General features: G+C 51.8%; 2 protein-coding genes across 7 annotated transcripts in view; both read left to right on the forward strand.

The window, feature by feature from the left end:
* BSCL2 (BSCL2 lipid droplet biogenesis associated, seipin) overlaps positions 1 to 3,921 on the forward strand; it is a 19,061-nt gene extending 15,140 nt beyond the window's left edge. For 3 of the 6 annotated variants that reach the window (XM_017503938.2, XM_017503942.2, XM_017503944.1), the window contains exons 5-11: positions 1,685 to 1,819; positions 2,008 to 2,105; positions 2,795 to 2,936; positions 3,065 to 3,137; positions 3,325 to 3,411; positions 3,505 to 3,585; positions 3,676 to 3,921. In XM_017503938.2, coding sequence (XP_017359427.1) covers positions 1,685 to 1,819; positions 2,008 to 2,105; positions 2,795 to 2,936; positions 3,065 to 3,137; positions 3,325 to 3,411; positions 3,505 to 3,585; positions 3,676 to 3,830 — 771 coding nt within the window. In that variant the 3' untranslated portion in view covers positions 3,831 to 3,921. The remainder of the gene's footprint in view (positions 1 to 1,684; positions 1,820 to 2,007; positions 2,106 to 2,794; positions 2,937 to 3,064; positions 3,138 to 3,324; positions 3,412 to 3,504; positions 3,586 to 3,675) is intronic. The other 3 variants (XM_017503941.2, XM_017503945.2, XM_017503946.2) reach the window with 3 other exon arrangements.
* A 90-nt stretch (positions 3,922 to 4,011) lies between these two features.
* On the forward strand, positions 4,012 to 6,605 carry LRRN4CL (LRRN4 C-terminal like). Its single transcript, XM_017503948.2, has 2 exons — positions 4,012 to 4,758; positions 5,592 to 6,605. Exon 2 carries the CDS (start codon positions 5,597 to 5,599, stop codon positions 6,311 to 6,313), a length of 717 nt encoding a protein of 238 aa, XP_017359437.1. The 5' UTR covers positions 4,012 to 4,758; positions 5,592 to 5,596; the 3' UTR covers positions 6,314 to 6,605.
* The last annotated feature ends 3,804 nt before the right edge of the window (positions 6,606 to 10,409 follow it).

Below are 10,409 nucleotides of genomic sequence, written 5' to 3' on the forward strand. Positions count from 1 at the left end.
CCAAGGTCACAGACACATCAGGATAAAGAAAGGAATCAGGCCAGGCATGGTGGCATACGCCTGTCATCCCAGCGCTTTGGGAGGCTGAGGCAGGCAGATCATGAGGTCAGGAGATCAAGACCATCCTGGCCAACATGGCAAAACCCTGTCTCTACTAAAACTACAAAAATTAGCTGGGCATGGTGGCACATGCCTGTGATCCCAGCTACTCAGGAGGCTGAGGCAGGAGAATCACTTGAACCAGGGAGTTGGTGGTTTCAGTGAGCCAAGATCGTGCCACTGCACTCCAGCCTAGGCAACAGAAGAAGACTCCATCTCAAAAAAAAAATAAAAGAGGACTCAGCTTACCAAATCAGAAACATTTGCCAAATATCCCAGCCATCTCATGAGCATGCCCAGCTTTGGGGTGAAGTGTGAAGAGTAGATACTGCTGCTCTCAAAAACAGGCTTCAGAGCCAGACAGACATGGGCTTGTGTCCTTATTCAGAAACAAGCTAGCTGTGGGTCACCTGACTTAACTTCTTGGGCATAAGGTATTATAAAATGGGTATAATAGTAACTTCCTCATAGCAAGGACTACTTTGGATTCAGTGGGGACATGTAAAATTCCTATCAGCACATAGTGGGTGTTTAATGTTTTTTTGTTTTTGAGACAGAGATCTTGCTCTGTCGCCCAGGCTGGAGTGCAGTGGCGCCATTTCAACTCACTGCAACCTCCACCCCCTGGGTTTAAGAGATTCTCCTGCCTCAGCCTCCTGAGTAGCTGGGACTATAGGCATCCGCCACCACACCCAGCTAATTTTTGTATTTTTAGTAGAGGTTGGGTTTCACCATGTTGCCCAAGATGGCCTTGAACTTCTGATCTCAAATGATCCAACCACATCGGTCTCCCCAAATGCTGTAATGACAGGTGCGAGCCACCGTGTCCGGCCTCATAAATATTAAGACTCCATTCTTGGCCGGGCGCGGTGGCTCAAGCTTGTAATCCCAGCACTTTGGGAGGCCGAGGTGGGTGGATCACGAGGTCAAGAGATTGAGACCATCCTGGTCAACACGGTGAAACCCCGTCTCTACTAAAAATACAAAAATTCAGCTGGGCATGGTGGCATGTGCCTGTAATCCCAGCTACTCAGGAGGCTGAGGCAGGCGAATTGCCTGAACCCAGGAGGCAGAGGTTGCAGTGAGCCGAGATCGCGCCATTACACTCCAGCCTGGGTAACATGAGTGAAACTCCATCTCAAAAAATAAATAAACAAATAAATAAATAAATAAGACTCCATTCTTAAATGAATTCGCAATAGAACCTCATCATGAAGCAAATTCCTGATGTCTACATTGAGAAGGGGAAGCTTCAGATGGTACACTGGGACTTAAATCCCTTACTGGATTACAAAACTACTTGGTGGGAAAGGCAGATCGGAGACAGTGCTGGGCTTAATCTAGGAAGGTTTTTTGGAAGGAAGAGCCTTTGCTTTAGAATAGAGTGTGGTTGGGTAGGGAGAAAGGTACTCAAGCAATTGGAATGGTTGGGTGAAGACTGAGGGCTAGGAAGTGAAGGTGAGGGAGCCAGGGACCTGAGCAAGAAGCAGCCTTTGGAGACTGCTCTGGGGTGTTTGAAGGGTAGATAGGGTCATGGGGACCTCGTGCACCTGTCCCCAGCCTCTCCTTTTCCCACCTCTGGCAGGTGATGCTGCATTACCGCTCAGACCTGCTCCAGATGCTGGACACGCTGGTCTTCTCTAGCCTCCTGCTGTTTGGCTTTGCAGAGCAGAAGCAGATGCTGGAGGTGGAGCTCTATGCAGACTATAGAGAGAACTCGGTGAGTGAGGTGAACAATGACTAGGAGACAGTCCCTCCCCACTAGCCCAGGATTCTACCTGAGGAGCCCCCAGGCTCAGTCAGGAGGTACCACACCTGAGAGGCTGGAAGCGGGCCTCAGATGGGGTGGGTAAGAGTGCCAGCAGCAGGGCCCTGGCCTGACGCCGCCCTCATCCCACCCCCTTGAAGTATGTGCCAACTACCGGAGCGATCATTGAGATCCACAGCAAGCGGATCCAGCTGTATGGAGCTTACCTCCGCATCCACGCGCACTTCACTGGGCTCAGGTGAGAGGCCACTGGAGTGGACCTTGGGCAACTCTCATGGGGGCTGACCCTCCACCAAGAGGGTTTCAAGCAGAGGTAATGGGTTTACAGAGTCGGGTTTCACAAAGGCCAGAGGTTCTCAATCCTGGCTGCCCATTGGCCTGTCTGCTCCCTGGGGAACGATTTAAAAACACCCTTGGGTACCTCCTAGACTAACTGAACCAGAATTTGTCAGGGTCATGTCTAGGCATTGGAATTTTTAATTTGTTTTTTGCCCCCGCCCTCTCCACCCTTCCTCAGCCCTGTCCATCTTCCCTCCACCCTGCCATCCACCCAGACATTCAGGGCTGAGAGCTCCACCCAAGTGAACAGAATTTTTTAAAGCACCCCGAGGAGTGCTGATGGGCTGACAGAGTTGAGAGCTACTGTCTTGAACTGCTGGCTCAGCAAGAGTTGGGGTAACTCTTGAGAGACAGCCAACATTGAGGCTGTGGCCTATGGCCCCGCCACAAGAGACTTCCCAAGGTCCTTGGCCTTTGTCAGAACCTGATACAACACGTTCTGGGAACTGTGTGGTTGGGAGGCAGGGGCGGCAGAGCTGGCTGTAGCCAAACTCACTTGAATTGCCCTAGAAATTATTTCTGGGAAATGAGAAGGCTGGTCTTCTCTGGTAACTGCTACTTCCCTCCTGTCCCTACTTCCTACCTCAGATACTTGCTGTACAACTTCCCGATGACCTGCGCCTTCATAGGTGTCGCCAGCAACTTCACCTTCCTCAGCGTCATCGTGCTCTTCAGCTACATGCAGTGGGTGTGGGGGGGCATCTGGCCCCGACACCGCTTCTCTTTACAGGTCGAAAAGGGCATCTCCCCTTGATGATCTTTGTGGGTGGTCAGGAGTGTATGGGGGTTAGGTCATGAGGACCCTGATTGTTGGTGAGGGAAGTTAGTCTCAGCTGCTCAGTGGTTTTTCCTCCACAGGTTAACATCCGAAGAAGAGATGGTTCCCGGAAGGAAGTCCAACAAAGGACCTCTGCTCATCAGCCAGGTAAAGGTGTTGGCTGGGGAACTGTTGAGGTGGGCTAGGTTGAGCTGGGCTGGGTCAGAGGGAGTCCCTGCTTCATCCATTATGAAGCTTAGGGTATCACAGACAGACAAGGATCAAAGGCGAGGGAGGTGAGGTTGGCACTGCCATGAGGGCACAGCCACCTTATCCTAACCTGTCCTCTCCCACTTTGGAGGCACAGGGCCTGAAGGCCAGGAGGAGTCAACTCCGCAATCAGATGTTACAGAGGATGGTGAGAGCCCGGAAGATCCCTCAGGGACAGGTATGGCATAGTGCCACCCTCTCTCCTTCCTCACTCCTTGGCTCTTTCCTTCAGTGTCTGGGTCTGACCCCTGTGTTCCCCTTTTGGCTGTAGAGGGTCAGCTGTCTGAGGAGGAGAAACCAGATCAGCAGCCCCTGAGTGGAGAAGAGGAGCTAGAGCCTGAGGCCAGTGATGGTGAGGGTCATCCTGCAGCAGGACCTGGGTGGGACCTCCGGTTAATTTAATACCCCATTTGGGATTTTGTTTCTCCCTTTCCTGGCCCAGGTTCGGGCTCCTGGGAAGATGCGGCTCTGCTGACTGAGGCCAACCTGCCTGCTGCTGCTCCTGCTCCTGCTCCTGCCCCTGCCCCAGAGACTCTGGGCAGCTCTGAACCCTCTGGGGGTGCTCTCCGCCAGCGCCCCACCTGCTCTAGTTCCTAAAGAAAAGGGCAGACTCCTCACATTCCAGCACTTTCCCACCTGACCCCTCTCCCCTCATTTTTCCTTCAATAAACTATTTTGTGTCAGCTTCTTCCTTGACTCTGAAATGGATTCGGGGCCATTTGAAAATGCTGTGTCCCCCAGGCATCTCTGTCTGCCATTGGAAGAGATCTTGTCAAGGGCTACTCATGGGGAAGGCCTCCAGATCTGGGCTATTTTAAGCACAGATGTTTCCATTCATAAGCCTAGGAAGTCCAAGGAGGGAGAAGCTATCCTGGCCCCTAGCAGTCTTCCCACTCCCTGCACGTGACTCTCATCTCCCCCAGGGGAGGGGGTGGTGTAGGGCAGGTCTGGATAGCTGGGAGACATCATTCTGGCCCCCTCTACACCCCTTCCTTCCTCCCTTTCTCTGTCCATTGGGAGGCAGAAGACAGGAAATGACTGCCATGCATCTGGTATGATTTTTACCAAAACAGCATTTTGCAGCTCAGCCCCATGCTGTTCCCAGCTGTTTTCCTCTGGTACCAGCCAGGTGGCTGCCTCCTATGTTCCCCTCCCCATCCCTTCACATGACTTCGGCCTTCGGCTTCTAAGCTCCTGGCTGCTTTCCACATTCCACTCGCCTTCCAGAACCCAGGCATCCTGGTCTCCAGCTGAAACCGTTGCATGTGGCTTTCCCCATCCCTGGCCCCGTGACTCAGTCCCTCTGAAGGGAGCAGCCCTCTTTTTTGGCAATCACCAGGAGGTAGGGAAGGAGGAGGGAAGCTAGGTCGTGACATCACAGTCAAAGGTTATAAAAGCTTCCAGCCAAACAGCATTGAAGTTGAAGATACAACCTGACAGCACGGCCTGAGATCCTGGAGATCCCTCAGCCCAACACCACAGACATCGGGTGGTAGATTCCCGCTGCATCAAGGCCTACCCACTGGTGAGGAGCTGCTATGGGCCAGAGAGGAGGAGGCGGGCAGGCAGGGGCCAGGGCACCTTGGACAGGATTTGTACAGATAGCAGGTGGGGAGGGAGGATTCCAGAGTCCCTATTTTTTTTTTTAAATAGCTGTGCTTACAATATTTCTCCCTTCTGTTTTCTCACTTCTGTCTCCTTTCTGGGTTTTTGCTTGTGTCACTGACCGATACTTGTTTTTGTTGAGGTCTCACCCAGGCAGGAGTGCTGTGGGGTGATCATGGCTCACTGCAGCTTTGAACTCCTGGGCTCAACTGATCCTCCTGAGTAGCTGGGACTACAGGCATGCATACCATGCCTACCTAGTATTTTTTAATTTTTTTTGTACAGATGGGGATTCACTGTGTTGCCCCAGCTGGTTTGGAATCCTGGCCTCAAGTAATCCTCTTGCCTTGACCGCCCCAAAGTGTTCGGATTACAGGCATTAGCCTGGGGGCCCGGGCCTGCTACTTGTTTTGCTTCGATCTTTTCTCTGGGTGGCAGCTCGGTTCTTCCCTGGGCTAAGTAAATCATTTCCTTCCCTTCTCTCCCCCAGTACTTTATTAATTAACTGTTTCTAATACTTAATACATACTGATCATGCATCTGCCTCATGTGTCAGACCATGTTTTGTTTTTTGTCTGAAACCAAGCACATAGCCTGGCCTCAAGTTGGTTGACACATGAGTGTATCTGTCTCATTCCAATCTCTCCTCTTCTGGTCCCCAGTTGCGTTTTCCTGTCCCCAGAGATTGTGTCCAGGCAGGGGGCATGGCACACTTGCGGGCTGAACAGGCTTTATCCACCGCTTCCCTTCCAGTCTCCATGCTGGGCTCTCCCTGCCTTCTGTGGCTCCTGGCCGTGACCTTCCTGGTTCCCAGAGGTCAGCCCTTGTCCCCTCAAGACTTTGAAGAAGAGGAGGAAGATGAGACTGAGACGGCGTGGCCGCTTTTGTCAGCCGTCCCCTGCGACTACGACCACTGCCGACACCTGCAGGTGCCCTGCAAGGAGCTACAGAGGGCCGGGCCGGCGGCCTGCCTGTGCCCAGGACTCTCCAGCCCTGCCCAGCCGCCCGACCCGCCGCGCATGGGAGAAGTGCGCATTGTGGCCGAGGAGGGCCGCGCAATGGTCCACTGGTGTGCCCCCTCCTCCCCGGTCCTCCTCTACTGGCTGCTGCTCTGGGACGGCAGCGAGGCTGCTCAGAAGGGACCCCCGCTGAACGCTACGGTCCGCAGAGCCGAGCTGAAGGGGCTGAAGCCTGGGGGCGTTTATGTCGTTTGTGTGGTAGCCGCTAACGAGGCCGGGGCAAGCCCCGTGCCCGAGGCTGGAGGAGAGGGCCGCGAGGGGGTCGACATCCCCGCCTTTGGGCCTTGCAGCCGCCTTGTGGTGCCGCCCAACCCCCACACGCTGGTCCACGCGGCCATTGGGGTGGGCATGGCCCTGGCCCTGCTGAGCTGTGCCGCCCTGGTGTGGCATTTCTGCCTGCGCGATCGCTGGGGCTGCCCGCGCCAAGCCACCGCCCGAGCCTCAGGGGCGCTCTGAAAGGGGCCTGGGGGCATCTCGGGCACAGCCAACCCCACTTGGGGCGCTCAGCCCTGCTCCCCGGGGAAGACGGGGACCCCGCTGCCACCAGGGCAGGTTGGACGGCGAGCTGGGAGGCAGCACCAGGGCCACAGAGGAGTCTTGGTTCTCTGGGCTGAGCGCTTGTTTAGGTAGCGGGCTTGGCGCTTTGTTTCCTGACTGAGGTCTGGGAAGGAGTAGAAAGAGTCCCCACATTTTTTTTTTTCAGGGACCAGATAGTAAATAATGTAGTCTGCAGTTTAAGAGGATAAAATCGAGGATACTATTATGTTGGGTACTTGTATGACCTTTGTAACCAATTAAAGATATATAAACCACCTGACATGAAAATGCAAACCTATAGTAGCAGCTACTCCGGAGGCTGAAATGGGAGGATCTCTTGAGCCCAGAAGTTCAAGTCCAGGGCAACATGGCCAGACCCCTTCTTCTTCTTCTTTTTTTTTTTTTTTTTTGAGACGGAGTTTCTCTCTTGTTACCCAGGCTGGAGTGCAATGGCGCGATCTCGGCTCACCGCAACCTCCGCCTCCCGGGTTCAGGCAATTCTCCTGCCCCAGCCTCCTGAGTCGCTGGGATCACAGGCATGCACCACCATGCCCAGCTAATTTTTTGTATTTTTAGTAGAGATGGGGTTTCACCATGTTGACCAGGATGGTCTCGATCTCTTGACCTCGTGATCCACCCGCCTCGGCCTCCCACAGTGCTGGGATTACAGGCTTGAGCCACCGTGCCCGGCCTTCTTTTTTTTTTTTGAGACAGTCTTGCTCTGTTGCCAGGCTGGAGTCAGTGGCTCGATCAATCTCAGCTCACTGCAACCTTTGCCTCCCAGGTTCAAGCGACTCCCCTGCCTCAGCCTCCCAAGTAGCTGGGATTATAGGTGCACACCACCACGCCCGATTTTTTGTATTTTAGTAGAGACCAGGTTTCACCATATTGGCCAGGCTGGTCTCAATCTCCTGACCTCGTGATCCACCCGCCTCAGCCTCCCAAAGTGCTGGGATTACAGGGGTGAGCCACTGCGCCCGGCCTTTTTTTTTTTTTTTTTTTAACAGTGAGTCTTGCTCTGTTGCCCAAGCTGGAGTGCAATGACGCCATCTTGGCTCTACAACCTCCACTTCCCGAGTTCAAGCAATTCTCCTGCCTCAGCCTCCTGAGTAGCTGGGATTACAGGCGCTCACCACCATGCTCAGCTAATCTTTATTTTTTTAGTAGAGACGGGGTTTCACCATGTTGACCAGGATGGTCTCGATCTCTCCTGAACTCAGGTGATCTGCCTGCCTCGGCCTTCCAAAGTGCTGGGATTACAGGGGTGAGCCACTGCGCCCGGCCTTTTTTTTTTTTTTTTTTTTACCGTGAGTCTTGCTCTGTTGCCCAAGCTGGAGTGCAATGACGCCATCTTGGCTCTACAACCTCCACTTCCCGAGTTCAAGCAATTCTCCTGCCTCAGCCTCCTGAGTAGCTGGGATTACAGGCGCTCACCACCATGCTCAGCTAATTTTTTTTTTTTGGTAGAGAGGGGGGGTTTCACCATGTTGGTCAGGCTGGTCTCGAACTCCTGACCTCAGGTGCTCCACCCACCTCAGCCTCCTAAAGTGCTGGGATTACAGGCATGAGCCACTGCACCCAGCCAGACCCCTTTCTTTAAAGATGTGAAAACCAGGCCAGGCGTGGTGGCTCACACCTGTAATCCAAGCACTTTGGAGGCCAAGGTGGGTGGATCACCTGAGGTCAGGAGTTCAAGACCAGCCTGACCAACATGATGAAACCCCATCTTAAAAAATAAATAAATAAATAAAATTAAAAAAAAAAAAAAAAGATGTGAAAACCATTCTTAGTTCACAGGCCATACAAATCAGGCCACTGGCTCATTGGTTGTAGTTAGCGGACCTGGTTCATACACCTTCTAAAGGGCTCTGTCACTGTGGGTGGCTTCAGTGGGATTCTGAGAATAAGTTTACGTTCTTGCTTTGTAAAACAAAACAAAAACAATATCAAGGAATTTCTCCTCCTCTTTTCCCTCCATTTGTATTTATTGTGTATCCACTTTAACAATATTAAAGAACCTTTAAAAGGAAGTCATTTTCATTGTTTATGATTCCATTCAATTCACTGTCCACACACCTATTTTTCAGAGTAGTATACATACTTTTGAATTTTTTTAAATTAAGTGAATGTAGAAAAGTCTGTTTTGTATTACTACACAGTATAATCTTCATTTGTATGGATATTATAACTTTTTCTTTGAGGCAGAGTCTCTGTCGCCTAGGCTGGAGTGCAGTGGCACGTGATCTTAGCTCACTGCAACCTCCACTCCCCGAGGTTCAAGTGATTCTCCTGCCTCAGCCTCCTAAGTATCTGGGGTTACAGGCGCCTGCCACCATGCCCGGCCAATTTTTGTATTATTAGTAGAGATGGGGTTTCACCATCTTGGCCAGGCTGGTCTTGAACTCCTGATCCACCCATCTCTGCCTCCCAAAGTGCTGGGATTACAGGCATGAGCCACCACGCCTGGCTGGATATTATAACTTTTTAAATAATATATATGTATATATTTTATAGAGATGGGGGGGATCTCACTATTTTGCCCAGGCTGGTCTTGAACTCCTGGGCTCAAGAGATTCACCCCCTGCACCCCCCCTCCAATTTCCCAAAGTGTTGAGATTACAGGCCTGAGCCACTGTGCTCAGCCCTACTAATATTACAACTTTTTTAAATTATGAAAGTAACACATTAGGCCAGGCGTGGTGGCTTACACCTGTAATCCCAGCACTTTGGGAGGCCGAGGCAGGTGGATCACCTGAGGTCAGGAGTTCAAGATCAGCCTGGCCAACATGGTGAAACCCTGTCTCTCCTAATAATACAAAACAGCCCAGCGTGATGGCAGCTACCTATAATCTCAGCTACTGGGGAAGCAGAGGTGGGAAAATTGCTTGAACCCAGGAGTTGGAGGTTGCAGTAAGCCAAGATTGCACCACTGCACTCCAGCCTAGGGGACAGAGCAAGACTCCATCTCAAAAAATAAAAATATAAATTCTTTTAAAAGTAACATACAAATTTCAGTTAATACTGAATAATATGGTCCAGTGCAGCAGCTTATGACTGTACCCAACACTTTGGGAGGCTGAGACAGGAGGATTGCTTGAGACCAGGAGTTCAAGACCAGCTTGGGCAAAATATCAAAACTGTAGCTCTACGAAAAATTTAAAAATCGCCTTTCGGCTCCGAGGAGGCCAAGGTGCAACTTTCTTCAGTCATCCGGAACCCGAGTTCATCAACACCAGTTCATTAACACCCCTCCACCATGCTGCCAAAGTTCGACCCCAATGATATCAAAGTTGTATCCTGAGGTGCATTGGGGTGAAGTTGGTGCCACATCTTCTATGGCCCCCAAGATTGGCCCCCTGGGTCTGTCTCCAAAAAACGCTGGTGATGACACTGCCAAGGCGATGGGTGACTGGAAGGGGCTGAAGATTACAGTGAAACTGACCGTTCAGAATAGACAGGCCCAGATTGAGGTGGTGCCTTCTACCTCTGCCCTGATCATCAAAGCCCTCAAGGAACCACCAAGAGACAGAAAGAAACAGAAAAACATTAAACACAGTGGGAATATAACTTTTTTTTTTTGAGACAGAGTCTTGCAACCTCTGCCTCCTGGGTTTAAGCAATTCTCCTGCCTCAGCCTCCTGAGTAGCTGGGACTACAGGTGTGCGCCACCACGCCCAGCTAATCTGTATTTTTTTAGTAGAGTCGGGGTTTCACCATGTTGGCCAGGATGGTCTAAATCTCTTGATCTCATGATCCACCCGCCTTAGCCTCCCAAAGTGCTGGGATTATAGGCGTGAGCCACCGATCCCGGCTGGTAATATCACTTTTGATGAGATCGTCAACATTGCTCAACAGATGCGGCACGGATCTTTAGCCAGAGAACTCTCTGGAACCATTAAAGAAATCCAGGGGGCCGGGCACGGTGGCTCAAGCCTGTAATCCCAGCACTTTGGGAGGCCGAGGCGGGTGGATCACGAGGTCAAGAGATCGAGACCATCCTGGTCAACATGGTGAA

This window comes from Cebus imitator, unplaced genomic scaffold (assembly GCF_001604975.1).
Source record: "Cebus imitator isolate Cc_AM_T3 unplaced genomic scaffold, Cebus_imitator-1.0 Scaffold316, whole genome shotgun sequence".
NCBI lineage: Eukaryota > Metazoa > Chordata > Mammalia > Primates > Cebidae > Cebus > Cebus imitator.

Bases quoted from the DNA above. Each gene is read 5' to 3' on its own strand.
- LRRN4CL (XM_017503948.2), top strand. From the start codon at position 5,597: ATGCTGGGCTCTCCCTGCCTTCTGTGGCTCCTGGCCGTGACCTTCCTG.